Source organism: Monodelphis domestica, chromosome 1, assembly GCF_027887165.1.
Source record: "Monodelphis domestica isolate mMonDom1 chromosome 1, mMonDom1.pri, whole genome shotgun sequence".
Lineage (NCBI taxonomy): Eukaryota > Metazoa > Chordata > Mammalia > Didelphimorphia > Didelphidae > Monodelphis > Monodelphis domestica.
In genome coordinates, this window is record NC_077227.1 from 224,717,714 (window position 1) to 224,734,508 (window position 16,795).

General features: G+C 36.6%; 2 protein-coding genes across 2 annotated transcripts in view; one reads left to right on the top strand and one right to left on the bottom strand.

Annotated features, from left to right (window-relative positions):
- Positions 1 to 1,704: 1,704 nt before the first annotated feature.
- On the bottom strand, positions 1,705 to 7,793 carry NDUFB1 (NADH:ubiquinone oxidoreductase subunit B1). Its single transcript, XM_007472558.3, has 3 exons — positions 7,614 to 7,793; positions 3,885 to 4,029; positions 1,705 to 1,798 (listed from the first exon to the last, which is right to left on the bottom strand). The coding sequence occupies exons 2-3, from the start codon at positions 4,022 to 4,024 to the stop codon at positions 1,762 to 1,764; spliced, it is 177 nt and encodes a 58-aa protein (XP_007472620.1). The 5' UTR covers positions 4,025 to 4,029; positions 7,614 to 7,793; the 3' UTR covers positions 1,705 to 1,761.
- A 145-nt stretch (positions 7,794 to 7,938) lies between these two features.
- Positions 7,939 to 16,795, top strand: part of CPSF2 (cleavage and polyadenylation specific factor 2) — a 34,806-nt gene continuing 25,949 nt past the window's right edge. The window contains exon 1 of the mRNA XM_001365275.5: positions 7,939 to 8,120. The gene's annotated coding sequence lies outside the window, so the exon portion shown is untranslated. The remainder of the gene's footprint in view (positions 8,121 to 16,795) is intronic.

A 16,795-nucleotide genomic window follows, 5' to 3' on the forward strand; every position in this document is an offset into this window, starting at 1 on the left:
ATTTTTCTAGCAATAGTATGATGAAGAGGGAAGAGAGGAAAATTTTAATATGTTGTTGGTAACAAGAACTGTCTCCACTAAAGTGAAGGCAATAGGAATAGAGATGTGAAATAGCTCAAGGAGTCCACCAGACTTGGTATTTAAGGTATAAAGAACAGGAATGTGTTAAAGATAAATAGTGCCACTACTAATAGAAATAGTGAAGTCAGGTGGAGGAGCCATGTTAGGAGTAGGTAAAGCTATTAAGAGTGCCGGTGAGCCATTTTGGTGAAGTCTAATGGGCAATGGACCATTTTATTTGTAAAGAAAATGAATGTGATGGCCAGGTTTGGGGGAAGGGGGGAAGTGGTGGTGGAAGAGAACAGAAAGGAAGGGGGTGGGGGCACCGAAGGAGCTGGAGCTCTGGAGGTTCTAGCTGCAGGGTGCTTAAATTAGGGTTTTTATTTCAATAAAGTGACTTTTCTTTGCAATATGTATCTTGTCTTATATATTTAAAAGCATTCTGAAAAGGAGTCCCTAGACTTTACTATAGTTGTTTGTAATGTTTTCTCCATTTAACTGAGCTCCTTGAAAGTTTAGAATAGAATGTCTTCTGCTTTTCTCTGTATTCCCAGATTAATATATAATTTAATGAAATTTAAAATGAACTTTTTTTTAGGAAGTGTATTTTTTACACTTGTTCAGTCATGTCTAACTACCATGATCCTGTTTGAGCTTTTTCCTTTCCTTCATCAGCTCATCTTACAGATGACAAAACTGAGGCAAAAAGTGGCTTGTCCAGTCATAGAGCTAGTGTGAGGCCAGATTTGAACTCAGGAAAATGACTCATCCTGATGCCAGGTCTAGCACTCTATCCACTAGCTGCCCTATTTTTAACTTTTAACAATCTTGGCATCCATATGTCTTGATTAGAGATTTGACAATATATTATGTAAGTAATTAAGAAATATAATTTGTTTTTCAATATCAACTGAATTTGTTGTTTTTCCTAATTTAATGACTTTACTAATATAAATTACATTCTTTTGGTTGTAGCAAGTAGCTGAGCTGTATTTTATATATATATATGTTGTAATATATATAAAATGGGTGAGTGTATAAAGAAAAAAAAACACCAGAAATCAGATTTCATATACTCTGGCATTTAGCAATATATTTGGAGAAAATATACTATGATAGGAAATTTACATCCTAATTTCAGGAGCTCTCTCTTCCTGTGTATTTTGTTTCCAGTATTAGTTTTCCACTGTTTGGTTGCACACTTTAAAAAGCATTATTCATCATTCCATCTTCATATTAGAGCCAACGAAAAATTCTCAAAGGCTCCATTTTTCTCCTGTTTTAAGTTAAAACCATACAATGATGACAAATTTTTTTTGCCAAACACAGGATCATTTTTCTTTTTTTTACAGGATTAACTGTGTGGTTTTGCCATTTCTTTTGAAGTATTTTGTTTTAAGATGGAAATTTTAATAAAAATTTGTCAATAGGATTTAAATATTTTCAAAAACAAAAGGAAGTTAGATGCCAAGTGCAAATCAAGTCCTGTGCCTTCTGGAAGTGTTCCACAGATAAACAAAAATATATGAACGAATAAATGAATAATTTTTTTCAATGTCTTGTTACTCCCTTGGTTTTAAATAAGAGCACATCATAATCCAGACAACACAATTTCCTAAGTAAAAATAATGAAAGCACCTTCCATTTATTTCATAAAACATTTTTATTCAACATGAAAATTTCTCAATTCAGCCAAAGCCTTTATTTCCAGGTAACTTCTTCATTGGGTTTCAGATTCCTGTGTTGAAGGAAAGAGAGATAAAAAGAAAACATTTAAAAAATCATTTTTCTGAGAGGATAAAAGAGGAAGTTAAAGGAAGATTAACTTACTCAGATTATGAGGTACTTTGTGTAACAGAAAGAGAAGTCCATTTATAGTTAGAGGACCTAGTTCAAACCTTAACTATTATACTTGCTGGACCTTATGTGAGTCCTGCCAAGCTCTTAAACTAATGTGGGCCTCAATTTCTTCTTCTGTAAAACAAGAGGATTGGTCTAGAACACTTCTAGGAGTCCTCCAGTGCTAAACTGTGATCTTATGACTTTATAACACTTAAAATATGGTAATCCTTGTTTTTATGACACCATCTCAATTAAAACTAAAGGCATATTAGTTAATGTAAATGATTGCAATCTCCTACCTGAAAGTAGCAGAGGGAAGGGGGAAAGTCTAGTTGAATTTGACATTTGTCTTTATTTTTCATTTTTATTCTTGCTCCTCAATCTCATACTAGGGAAGCCCACTTCTTGGGTAATAATTTCTATTAAGCTTATTATTCATCATGCCAGCTCATATTACTTCTCAGTACCTTCAAACTATTTCTTTCATCCTTAAGAAACTTAACCAGTAAAACGCTGTGTAAATTTAAGTTATTCATGATGTTTTTTTCAGTTTTAGTTTTCAGGAATATATGTATTTCATCCTTATCTGTCCATTGTTTTCAGTTATATCCAGCTCTCCATAAAAAGTTTCAATTCCTTTCTTAGTCCAACTTTGTATGGAAGCTTCTAAGATCACCGTGATCCTTTTTAAGTGTGCTTCTCTGGACTTTCACCAGTTCCATTATATATTTCCTGAGGTATAGTAACCAGATGTACACAAAATATAGGCAGTTCTTGATTTATGAATATTTGACTTGTAAAACACAAGTAAAATATTAGCAGATTACTGCTGGAACCTTTCCTTGTTAATAACCTATCAGAAGAACTCCCATGGTTAGGACTGTAAAGGTTAGAACCTACAACACCTCCCATACCACTTCCTTCTAGACTATACACCTGATGTTCACCAAACCTTTCTTTTCAGTGATTTGAAAAAATATAAAATGCATAAAAAACATTGTTATTCCTGTGGTTTAAGTATTCTACTCAGGCTTTATCATGATGTGAAAGTGACTTTAGGCTTTCAGTGTGAAGTTCATCTAGGATTCATCACTAGTTGACAATATGGTGATGAATTTTTCAGCCACAACAATATTGTTTTGAGATGTATCACTGGAAGAAGTCATAGATCTCTGAAGTATGTTGCAAAGTAAATTTTTCTAGAATGCTGGAAAAATCAAAACAAAAATATTCTTATTGGAAAATGTGTTCCAAGTTCCAAATAACAATACTAAATGAACTTTAGAAACTGTAATATTATAATAAAATCATGAGACTGTTTGTAGCTTAATAACTTTATTAAATCAAAAGTAGTAGTAGTAGTAGTAAAGAGAGGAAAAGAAGGAGAGAGGTAGAGAGGTACTTAACCTTTCTAATCTATTGGTGCCATTTATGGGCCTCTAGCTACAACCCAGCAAGGGTCCACTCTACATATTCATGAGGAAGTCAAAGACCAAGACTAACTCCTGGTCTGAATTTATAAGCTTTTTTTCCCACCCACTAACTCTCAGGGGTCACATCTCAATAACCAATCATAGTTTCTTAATTTGCATGGGGCCATGGGAGGGGGGCTGGGCCAGTGGAATCAGTTTCCTGTCTCCTTGGTTCCTTAACTTCCTCTTCTGAGGCTCCTCTATACCTGAATTTACTCAGTGATATTTGACCTCCAGGTCACTGAGAGATGACATTAAAAAAAAAAAGGAACCCTGGAAAGAGAGAAAAATCACTTCTGACAAAACATAAACAATAAGATAAGAATGATTGTCTTTTTCCTGTTGATATGCCTTACCAAATTTGTTGTGATAGTATTTTAATAAGATTCTAAAAGATGTAATAATTTCTGTTTATCTTATGCTGACTGGAGAACACTATTGGCTAATTCAGTTATTGTAAAAAATAATAAATCAGTTAATTAAAGTTTTAGAAAACATATATAAACTAACCTTTTAAATAACATGCTCTTATTCCGGAAAGCAGTTAGTTTTTCATCACTTTTCTTGTCTAGATAATAGCCAACGACAAATCCCATTGGTACCAGTATATGAACCCAGTGGTCACGCACAGCCAGAATTAAATTCATCATGATTGCTTTTTAAAAAGGGGGAGGGGGAATGAGGGAGTTGAAGAAAAAAGCATAATGAGACAGAGATATTTGAACACAGACTATTTTTGAGAACTCTCTAAAGCCCCACTTAAACAGAAAGTATTTAGTGGAAGGGAAGGGATAAATCTGAATATTGAAGTTCCCTTTAAACCATTAACTTGTTAAAAATTCTTTGAGCATCATTAATTGCCGTGACAGGAATACAAACTTCTCAATGTGATATGATAAAGTGTCTAAAATTCATATGATGAAGATAAAGGATAGTATAGACTAGCATGTGAGTTGATTTCTTTTTTAAAAAAATAATTTTAAAATATTTATTAAATGCATATTTTGTTGCAGGCATTGTGCTAGGTACTGGTGTTACAAACATAATGAAAAGTTCCTAATCATAAGGATCTTATAGTCTTTTTTTTTTAAGCAATCTGTTTTAATTGTTTTGGGGTGGTTATTTCCATATACATTGTTCTAGTTGTATATATTGTTTTTGTGTGTGGTGGCCTTGACTGTGTGGTGGCCTAATATTGAACACTATCTCTTTCCTGGTGAAAGACAAGGTTTTTCTGACTATTTTAGTAGTTCTGTGTTTTTTCCAAGTTAACAATAACTATTTAGCATCTAGGGAGCCCTTCTTTTTTTATTTGCTGTGTTTTTGAGGATATATGCCTAGCAGTAGAAATCACTGAGTCAAAGGATATGAACATTTTACAGATTTTATTTGCATACCTTTCCACTATTATCCAGAATGATTGTACCCATTTTTAGTCCCACCAACAATGCAACTGTCTGAGAGTTAGTTTCTTGAAATCTGTTTCCAGTTTCCCCACTGATGCATGAGATCAAGGCCTTTGGTATACTTCCCCCCACCCCATCTCTATCTTCAAAATGGAAGTGATTACTGGCAAATTAACCCACTTCATAAAATTCATTTAGAATTCTTTTTAAGGTTTTGTAAGCTATTTTTCGCTCCAAGGTCAAAGGTACTACTATTATATCTACTGAAACAGAAACTTCTTGGTAAATCTATCAAATATTATTAACTGGCTATTAAGAAGAAAAGCATATATTCAGCAACAACAAATCTTGTTAGCAGGGAGACCAGTTGATTTTAGGATCTCATAAAAGGTGTTAATAGCAGTACTAAAGACAAGATAGATATTTTCAATATGCACACCAATGCTGATGCTAGAATGAAAGTATTCCTAGCAATTTTAAATCTGCAGTTTTTCAGGAAGGTTTTTCAAGTTAATACAAAAGCCACTTCACAAATTAGGTCCTAAGTTCATATTTCATAGGTTCATATTTCATTATAAAGGACTTCAGAGAGAAAGATCAGATTTGGAGCTAAAAGAGGCCTTCTTGTGCAACACCTTTATTTTATAAATGAGGAAACTGAGAAGCAGAAAAGTTCAAGTGACTTGCTCAAGGTTGCACAGATATTGACAGAGGTAGGACGCGAATCCAGATACTCAGACTCTAGAGTTGGTAATCTTTCCATTTTACTCTGACTAGCAGATCTATCCCCTACATAAATGAACAGTTCAAAAACTAATTATTGAGTTTTAATTTTTTAAAGAAACCAAATTATGCTCAATTATACACAATGACTAAAAAAAGAATATTCAGAAAAAACAACATATAATGATGTATGGAGTAATGGATTTGGAGTGAGGAAACCTGAGTGAGAATCCTCATTTTGCTACTCCATACCATTATCTCTAGGGTTTGAGTGACTGTGTGGTGAAGCAATAAATCCTGCGATTATTCTTTCTAAAAGTTTGGCAGTAAAGGGGGGAGAGGTGCTATTATTATCCCTAATAACATTCTAGTTGGTTTCCCTGCCTCAATCTCCCTATTTCAGACCATCTTCCACTCAAGTTGTCAAATTCCCAAAGTACAATTCTGACTATGTCAACCTTCCATTCAATAAACTACAGTAGTTCCCTCCCAGGATCAAAAGCAAAATAGCGTAGGCATTCAAAAAACCTTGTCCTGGCCTAGATTTCCAGTCTTCTTACACTTTCCAACCCTCCAGGCACTCTGTAATCAGTAATACTGGCTTCCTTGCTATTTCTCAAACAAAAAGAATTGTCTCTATACTTGACATTCCCTGTTCCATGTTCCCCCTCCCCCATCTGGATTACCCTCCCTCATATTTACTTCATAGCTTCTTTCCAGTTCCAGCTAAAATCCTATCTTCTATAAAGAAGCCTTTACTTCTTATGCCTTAATGTTAGTGCCTAACCTCCACTGATTATCTACAATTCATATATATAATATGTATGTATATCTTTTGTATATTGTTATTATTTTCCTGTTATCTCTCCCATTAAGAATATGAGCTCTTCAAGAGCTGTCAGTCTTTTGCCTTTTTTTTTTTGCAACTCCAGCACTTAGCACAGTGTCCCACATGTAATACTAAATTAATGAATACCTATTGATTGGCTAATCAATGAGGAAACAAGCATGGGTTAAATAACATTCCCATGGTCACACAAGTATTAAGTGTCTGAGACTTTCTTTTAAACCCTTACTTTCGGTTTTAGAATCAATACTGTGGATTGATTCCAAGGCAGATGGGCGTTAAGGGCTAGGCATTGGGGGATAAGAGAATTTCCTGGGTCACACAGACAGTAAGTGTCTAAGAACATATTTGAACCCAAAGTCTCCATCTGTAGGCCAGGCGCTCAAGCCACTGAGCTAACTAACTGCCATCTCTGAGTAAGGGTCTTCCTGACCGCCAGTCCAGTGTTCTCATCCACTGTGCCACCCTATGTAACCGTCAAGGGTTTCCCCCCTTTCTTATTAAATCAAAAACCGAGGCTCAGAGAAGTTACTTTATAGCAGAGCCTCATACTGAATAGTTTTCTATTTCCATGTCAGTGGACTAGGCTGTCACCAGTACTGACTTTAAATTTGAATTCTATTCAGTTTTTTAAATATGTGAATGCTACAGGTTATCAGTATATCTGGGAATGCAATTTCCACAGGGCAGAAAGGTATTATGCCTAGGAGCTAGACCAACATTTTCCACATTAGTTAATGATCATAAAATACCGGCTGCACAAAAATCTGTGATGCAGAGAGGATTTAAACGGAAAACGTCACCTGTCTTAAATACTACCTTAGCCTGTAATCTACAAAGTGTGTAGCACAGGAATTCACTCCCCATATACCAATTTTCCAAGAGCTTAGCACAGTGCCTGGCATGCATCAGGCGCCTGATAAATACTTACAAACTGATCAAAAAAGCCTTTTTGCTGCCATTAGAAGCCCCTATCAAGAAAAGCGCAAAGCTCTTGTCCTCACGGAGGTCACGGTCATTCCTACACACCACTAGATTTCTTCGCTGAGAAGAACCTCTCATGTCCTGGGTTGGCCGCGGAGCAGCCATCAAATTGTACAGGCCTGCAGACTGACCAATGGGTCAGATACCCTCCGCCTTCCTGGAGATCCCCCACCCTTCTCCCGTCCTCTAGGGGGTGAATAAGAGCCTCTACGAAAGAAACTGAAGCCCACACTCAGGACCTTTCCGACCGTCAGTACCCCTCTCGAATCATCGGCTTACCTATTGGCCCGGATCCTGGACGGTGAGAGCTCTGACAAGGGCAGCAGCTCCCTCCGAGGACTCCAGCCTAGGCCTCCAGCGCCGTCACATCCTGCGGGACGCCACCATTCCTAATGCCGGGGGAAGAGCGGTGGGCACTGAAAAGTCACATTTTCCCCTTTTTTCCTTTCATCCTGGACCTCCTGATAGATTTCAGATTCTGAGGTTAGTTTACAAGTGTAGCTTGTGCTAAAGTTCTTCAGGTTAGGTCAATTCACTCTCTGTGTCCCCCCACCGCTGTGCCTATCTTTCCCTAGGGAAGACGTGGTAGCTCCCAGTTCGCTCCACCTCTCTTTCGCCCCGCCTCCCAAGATGGCGGCCGCCAGTCAGCGCTTGCTGTTGGCGGGCACTGACGGCTGGCACTGTTGCTGAAAGAGCTGCTGCTTTTTTTGCCCGGTCCTGTCCTAGAGAAGAATTGGAACGGGAGGGAGGCAGGAAGGCAAAACCAAGGAGTGCTGGGCCAAGGAGGTAAGTGATGGTGCAAGAGCAAAGGTGGGAAATCTGCCGAGAGAGTGGGACTCCTGGGCCTCTGGGAAGGCTAGCGAGAATCTCATCTTGGCGGCGGTAGGCTGGCGCCTTGGGGCATCTCATCGTCCTGATGCTCCCGAGGCAACAAGCCTCTGGGTTCTAGGGCCGGAGGCTACACAATTCATCGAGCCCCTCCCACCCCGAGGTCCTGTACTGCCTCCTCGCCACCTCCCCCGGGACTGGCGGGAGCCAACCTAAATCTAGCCTCGTTGCTCCCACGCTTCGCTAGCTTCCTTTTGCAACCCCGCCCCAAAAGTAAAGCTTTCTTTGGATTTTATTTGACTCCTGACGCTGCTTGGTCTTAACTTCTAATCACTTTGAGAATATATACCCCGAGCTTTGCTCATAAAAAGTCTCCAGACACCTCTCCACATTTCACCTTTCCCCCTCTGCTCTTGGCGCACAGTAGGTGTTCGCTAGTTCAACTGTTCATATTATTATCTTCTGCCTCAGTTTGCCCGATACTTTTACCATCACCGTGACTTTCTATAAGAAGCCGCTCTGTGGAAGCTCTCTGTACCCCTACGGTTATATAGAAAACAGCAAGTTAGGCAAAGAAACGAGAGAAAGTTTAGCTTCTTGTGTTCCACGGACCTTCGTTTTTTAAAATTTTTGTAGCTCCATTGCCTGGCATCGAACCTAGTTTATAACAGATGATTAAATTGATGATTTTCCTCTTTATATTATTCATTCCGCAATGGACTAACAATGAAAAAAGTATGCAGAACTGCTGCCTGTCATATTTCTCCTCACTCCCAATTTTGCTGTACATGTGTTCATATGCCTTACCATATTTCTGTTTTCGAATTTGTCATTTCTTACAACATAGTAATAATCCATTACATTCATGTACTATAATTCATTTAGCTATTCCCCAATTAATAGATATCTCCTTTGTTTGTACAAAGATATTGCTATAAATATTTTGTCATATATGTGTATGTTTGATTATTTTAGTAGTAGAGACTCTCCCTGACCCATTTTGGGGTTTTCTTGGCAAAGATACTAGAGTGGTTTGCCATTTCCTTCTCCAGCTTGTTTTACAGATGAGAAACTGAGGCAGGGTTAAATGATTTGCCCAGGATCACAGAACTAAAAGGTGTCTGAGGCTGGACTTGACTTTATGAAGATGTCTTCCTGAGCCCAGTGCTCCACTTACTACTTGCTTTTTTATTAATAGCCTATTAATGGATAGACCAGTAGTAGCCTTTGGAGGATAAGCCCAGTAGTGAAATCTCTTGCTCAAAGATCTTGGATATATTAATCATTTAATTTGCATAATTCCAGATTGCTTTCCAGAATAGTTATACTTTAATTTGCATAATTTCATATGTATAATTGATATAATTTTGCTTGCTTTCTCTGCGAGTAGAGGAAGGGTGGGAGGGAGGGAATTTAGATTCAATTTAAAAAGAAAAGAATGTTAAAATTAAGGGAAAAAAGTAAAGTATATAAACTGTATATATATAAACTGTAAACATGAATTTAGATACTAAGGCATTTGGGGGCATGTGAGTGTCATATTGATAATTTCATTGTTTAGAATTCCTTATAGGATGATATGATTTCCTTGGTTATTCATTTATTTTATGAATTTTCATTTTTTCTTTATCTTATAACATGATTACAATTCTTAATTTAAAAAAAAATTCACTGAAGGCACAGTAAATTTTGTTCCAACCCTCATTTTTATTATGTGTATGTTTTTTCTTTTTTAGGTGTGCTTATTGTAAACAACTGATTGTGGGTTTTTATCTTATCTAATCTGTTACTCCTTTATTTTATCAAATTGTTTTATCCATTCAGCTTTAAAGCTATGAGAGTTAGGTTTATATTTTCCTTCATTTGTCTCTAATATTAGTTTATTAATGAGATTTTAAAAATTACTTTTTTTTCTTTAAAGATTGTACTCTTCCTCTTGGCCTCAATTCCTCTTTATTCCATCCCTGCCACTTGTTACTGTTTTAACATTGTTTTTGTTAACCGTTATACCTTTTTTTTCCTGTTTTTTAAATCTGGTTATCTCTAATTCTTCTCTTCCCCCCCTCTTAGTTAAGTAAAATTAAAATTCCCCTTCCTCTCACCTTTAACTTTTGTTGTTTTTTTTAAAAATTTTTTTCTTCATTCTCTTCTTTTTCAGTCTCCTAGATTTTTATTATGATTCTTATACTTTTTTCTTCCCTCCTTATTTTGTGTGCTTTATGGACTTAAAGCTTCTAAAATAAATATTTTGAGTTCTTTCCCATAACAATTTCTATGCTATTTATTGCATTGTAAATATTGCAACCTCCCCCTTTTTTTCCCTATTGTGCCTGACTCTCAGAAGTATCAATTCCTGTAGGAATTAGAGACAATTGAAATATTATCTCTGATAAAAATTTCCCTATGCCCCCCATCCATTTCTGCACTCTTCTACCCCATATTTTTTACTGACACTTTTTTTTCCTATGTTCAGAAATTCTAGATCAGTGATGGTGAACCTTTTAGAGATGGAGTGCTGGGCCCACTCCCATTCCACCCCGCCAGACCCAAGTACCATGCTGACCTCCCCCCAGAGACACTGTTGTGCCCCACCTTACCCCACACAGAGGAGAGAGAAAGCTCTTCCATTGGGCTGCTGGGCAGAAGGGCAGGTGATGTGAAAAAATGTTATCAGGCACAGTGAAGAGCTGGAAGGGAGCAGCTTCACCCGAGTCCCTCTGCCTTTTTAGTAATGAACTCTGGGTGGGGGGAGGACAGAGTACAGAGAGTGCTCTGCATACCATCTTTGGCACTCCTGCCATAGATTCACCATCACTGTTCTAGATAGTTAAAAAAAATGTTTTTTGACAACTTGTTTTCTTGTATTAATTCTTCCATCACAATGTTTAGCATTTTTTTATTTATTTTGTTCTTCTGGGGGACTTAAAATCTTCAAATTGTCTCTGTGCATCTTATCTTTGAGATCAATGTTTTGCTTATATGGAAAGCATATTTTTAAGATCATGTTTTTTCTTAACATTATGTAAGAGTTAAAAATTAAAGGTTGTACTAAATGTATAAAAATGTGGTTGCTGAAATTATTACTCAAGTCAGAATGACTTTATAGCAATTTATTTATGAAATAGAGGGAAAGAGTGAAAGCAAGGAAATTGGAGAGAGAAGATAATTACTCCAGCTCTGTTCAAACCAGGCAGGGCTTCAGAGACCCCAGCAAAGGGGGCCCAGAGGTAAATTAAACAAGGGTTCTAACCACAAGGGGCCTCTAGTACCTCTAGAAAAGCCAGGTAAGGAGTCAGCCTTTTTCATTCACCCACATGGCAGTTCTTTTTTTTTTTTAATAACCCTTACCTTCTGTCTTGGAGTCAATACTGTATATTGGCTCCAAGGCAGAAGAGTGGTAAGGGCTAGACAATGGGGGTCAAGTGACTTGCCCAGGGTCACACAGCTGGGAAGTGGCTGAGGCCAGGTTTTGAACCTAGGACCCACATGGCAGTTCTAAGGGAAAATCAAAGAGCAGTTTGAGGTCTTAAGCTGGAGCTCCTTCAAGGTCAAGTTCCAAGGCAAAAGAGCTGGTCATAGGAAGTTCTTGCCACTTTTAAAGATCCTTCCTTTCATCACTTCCTGTGGCTTCCACTTTATGTGGACCAATTGCAGCTATAGCTTTGCTTAGGACTGCCATGGGGGCAGTCAGTCGGTTCTGATTTGTCACTCACTACAGCACAGGTGGATCACAGACTTCCCCATACTTAAGGATTAGTGGGGTGTATATGCTTCTGGTGACTAAATCTAAAAATGGGCAGGGGAGAGTTAATTCCATCTTCAAAATTATTGTTTTTGGGTTTTTCCAGATTATCCCTTTTACATACTTGTGTTCTGAATCAGTTGTTCTCCCTTGTGTTTTTGTGCATTTATACATTTCTTTATTCTATTTACCATTTCTGCTATATAGACCATAAATGCTGCTTTTATCGCTCTTATTTCTCTCTTGAACCAATTGATCCCGCTGTAGGACTATACCATTTTGAGAATGGACAAAGACCTTTGCTTTATCAAGTGTTGGTACAATTTCCTTTTGTCAGGAAATGTTTATTTAGAGAAGTTTCAACTCACTTATGTCTTTGGGTCTATCTTCCCTTCTGTTTTAGTATATTCCCTATTGATACATCCTCTTTTGCTTAAGGTTTTAAACCAACTTTTCTTCCTCTTAAGACCTTTAACTTTCCCCCCCTTTTATTCCCCTGTTGCATACTTTCTAACTCCTTCCTCTTTGATGGCAGATTCACTTGGGGTATTGGGCATCAAAGCTGACTCAGTCTTATATTCGAGAATTAACTTTTCATTGGTCTCAGTTTCAGTCCTAAGTAACTCCTATGGGGACAGAATTGACCCTGGCATAGTGCCCCAATTCCCCTCTGTTCTTTAGTTCCCTGACTGAGTGTTGCTATTACAGTCCATTACATTACCACTGTACAGAGTATAAGTACAGAACACCATCTGAGTCAGGTTGTACAGCCCTGCCAGAATGTGGTGGCTAATGGATGGGGTGGTGCCTAGTGAATGTGTTAGGGATTAGCCATTAATTCATAGGATTGTTACTTCTTTAGATATTAGTGTTTTGGTCTATGGAGATAGCTATACTTATTTTACTTATTGCATATAATTTGTTGAGTTTTGAAAGTTCATGAGACTTGAAAAAGATGTCTAGTCTGCCATCTTGTTGGTCATGTGACTCAAGCCTTGGATGGTTTTCATTGTTAGTCTAAAAAGTTGATATTTTATTTTAGAGAAAACAGGAAGCTGGAGATTTCTGAACTTTGTGACATGGTTAGGCTCAAAGGTTATTTTGCCAGTTGTGTAGAATCTTAACTAGTGATTAGAGAAGTATAATGAAGTAAATTCTTGGACATTTTAGTAACTTAATTTGCATAATTCTAAATTGAAATAATGAAACAAATTAGAATATTATTAAGAGCAGTTCAGGTGATCAATGATTAGAGCCCAAACTAAAATATTGACAATATACGTGGTAATAATGGTACCAATTTGTGAAATATTTTGGTAGTGGAATAGATGGGATTTGGCAACTGACTATCGAGGATGAAGTATGGGAAAAGGGAATTAATTTCAAGAACTATGGTAGTACAGAAATAGGGAAGTTTACAGGATAAATAGATTTGTGGTGAGAAAGGTAATTAATGTTTTGGACATATTTGAGATGTAGAAGAGACATCTTTGTCTAGATGCCCAGATTTTAATTTAGGAAAGAGATTAGGGCTGTGTGTGTGTGTGTGTGTGTGTGTGTGTGTGTGTGTGTGAGAGAGAGAGAGAGAGAGAGAGAGAGAGAGAGAGAGAGAGAGAGAGAGAGAGAGAGAGAGAGAGAGACTGTGTGTCTGTGTGTTTGAAGATACAGAGAGAGTTGAATGTCATCTATATAGATATAGGTAATTGACTTGAACTTAAGGTCATTTTTTTTGACTACATATCACTTCATTACGCATCATATTCAATTCATATGTTAGTCTTGTTTACCCATCATCCCCATCCCCCACTATCCCAGACAATTGTAAACTCTTTTCAAATTTAATTTCTGTTAATGTCTAACACAAAGGTAGGCATTTGGCAGTTGTTAAATTTATCAGACTGTATACACACACACACACACACACACACACACACACACACACACACACACACACACACACACACACACACAACACCCCTTGGGCATAATCTACAAATAGACCTTGAATTGAAAACGGGATTGAACTAGAGTACTAGAGCTGCCTAGATTGCTTTTGTGAAATTACAGAATTCATTTTTATGGTAAATTCTTCTTGAAATCAAGGCCCATCTTTTTAACACTAATATTATTCTGGTGATGTCTAACTACAAGTTGTGGAATACTATAGTATCCAAAGAACTAAAACTGAATATGACCCAAAGAATAACAGAAAGGTGCATATTAGGTATGAACAGGAAGAGTATATGACAAATGAGGACTTTTTTTCTATATTATATTTAAATAGCTTGTGGTGCATCCTGAATTGGTATGTCTATGTAGATGGATTGTTGATGTTAGTATATGACATCTGTTAGCTCAGCCTACTTATGAAGCTTTTCTTATAGACTATCCTTAAATTATTCTTTCAAATTTTATAATAGGCTAGGGAAAATTTCCATGAGAAATCTGAAGTACAGGTAGCTTCCAAAGTTACTTTTTTATTTTAAAATAATTTTAAAAGATTTTTAAAACTCCATGAAATAGTGGGTTTACAGTTACACAAATTCAAATTGAAAAAATAATCCCTGTCATAAATTTTTGGACTGCTTAAAACTAACAAAACCGTACGCACACATTTTAAAATTTTGATTTACTGGAAAGCATAATTTCAATTAAAGGGCTTATTTTATAGATCTTCAGAAGTATATTTATTCTCTGGAAAGTAACCTAAGTTATTAAGTTGTAGGACTAAGTAGGCATTTATTTTAAGAGAGATTTGAGGTAGCACAATGGATAAAAGCCTTGAATTTGGAGTAAAAAAAAGACTTAAGCCTAAATTTCACTTCCCAGTTCAGTCACTTAGTAGTTGTGTAACTTTGGGCAAGTCACTTAACCTTAACTCTCAAACACTATTGTAGTGAGGATAAAATGAGGTAATTATTGTGAACTGCTAGGCCCAGTTCATGAAATAAGTAGGCATTTAATAAGTGCTAAATCTAAAAATAGTAGGTGACTTCCTCTCAAATATCATCCATCTCTAAGTGATGACTAAATTGACATATTTAGTCATGATCTCATCCTAAAACTCCTGTTTCACATTTTCAATTGCCTGATGAACATTTACACTTAGATATTTCACCAGTGTTAAATTTTTTAATTAAAATTTTATTTTATCACACAAACCATATTTTGGGAAAAGGGAGAATAAGAAAAAGTAAGAAAACAAATTCTTCACTTAACACTCTGGATCCATCAATTCTCTATCTGAAGATAGCATTTTTTATCATGAATTTGGAATTATGGTGTATCATTGTGTTGGTCAAAGTTACTAAGTCTTTCACAATCCATATCTTTACAATATTGCTATTCCTGTGTGGATTGTTCTGGTTCTGTTCACTGCCCTCTGTATTGGTTCATATAGATCTTTTGAGGTTTTCTTGAAACTATCTACTAAATTATTTTTTACAACTTAAGAGTATTCCATCACATTTATATACTATAATTTATTCAACCATTCCCATAACCCCTCATTTTACAATTTGTTGCCACCCCTAATATAAATATTTTTTTGACGTGTAGGTTCTTTTCCTTTCATCTCTTTTAGAGATAGACCTAGTAACAGTATTCCTGGGTCAAAGGGTATGCACAACTTAATAACTTTGGGGGCAAAGTTCCAAATCGCTTTTCGGAATGGTTAGGCTAGTTCACAACTCTAACAACAGTGTATTATTGTACTTATTTTCCCATATACCTTTTTTCATTTTAGGCATTGTGATAGGTGTGAAGTGGCACCTCAGAGTTGCTTTACCATATCCTGGGAAAAAAGAAAAAAATTTCTTTAATGTTTAAGTGGTTTAGAACATTTTTTTCATAAAAACTTAATAGCTTTGATTTTTCTCAGAAAACTACCTTTGCATAACTCTTGACCATTAATCAATTATGAAATGTCTCTTATAAATTTGGTTCAGTTCTTCATATATTTAGAAATTGAGGCCTTCATCAGAAAAACTTGTTACAAAAGGTTTTTTTTCCTGACTTTTCTTCTAATTTTTAGTGCATTTAATTTTGTGCAAAACCCTTTTGCATTAATGTAATAAAAATTTTCCATTTTATCTTCTGCAAACCTTTTTCCTTTGTTGTAAGCTCTTCCTCTATCCATAGATCTAACAAGTAATTTGTTCTAAGCTCCACTAATTTGCTTGTGATATCACCCTTCATGTCAAAATCATGAATCTGATTTTGAGCTTATCTTGAAATGTTGGTCTATGCCAGTGATAGTGAACCTTTTAGAGACCAACTACCCAAACTGCACATTCATGCCCTGTTTAAGCCTCCTGCCTTAACCCAAACAAGGGAGGGAGGAAGTGCTACCATTGGACTGTTTGCAAAGGGGCAGATGATGAGAGAATTGTCTTCATTTGTATGTGGAGAGGGGAGAGGGAGCAGCACATTCTGGTATATGTGCCATAGGCTTGCTAACAGATCAATGCCTATTTTCTGCATCCAGACTTACATTCCAGTTTTTTGTGGCAGTTTTTTGGCAGTTAAGTCTTTTCCCCAGTAATTGAGATTTGGGAGTTTGTCAAACACTAGGTACTGTGTGCTGATTTGTTTATATATTTTATGAACTTAATCTGTTCCATTCATCAATTAGTCTTTTATCCAGTACCAAATTATTTTGATCGTTATAGCTTTGTTCTTTAGTTCTTGAGGTGTGATCCTGCTAAACTGCCCTTCCTTCACATTTGCATGTTCTTCCAACCTACATCTTGATTTTGGACTTTTATATTCACTTTATACTCCTTATTTGGAAGGGAGGTGGGAGGGCTGGCCTGAACCTCACTTATTTCATAGCTCAGTCTGAAGCCCTATAAGTTTTCATTGCTTGTAAAATGGTACAGTCTGGGGAGAG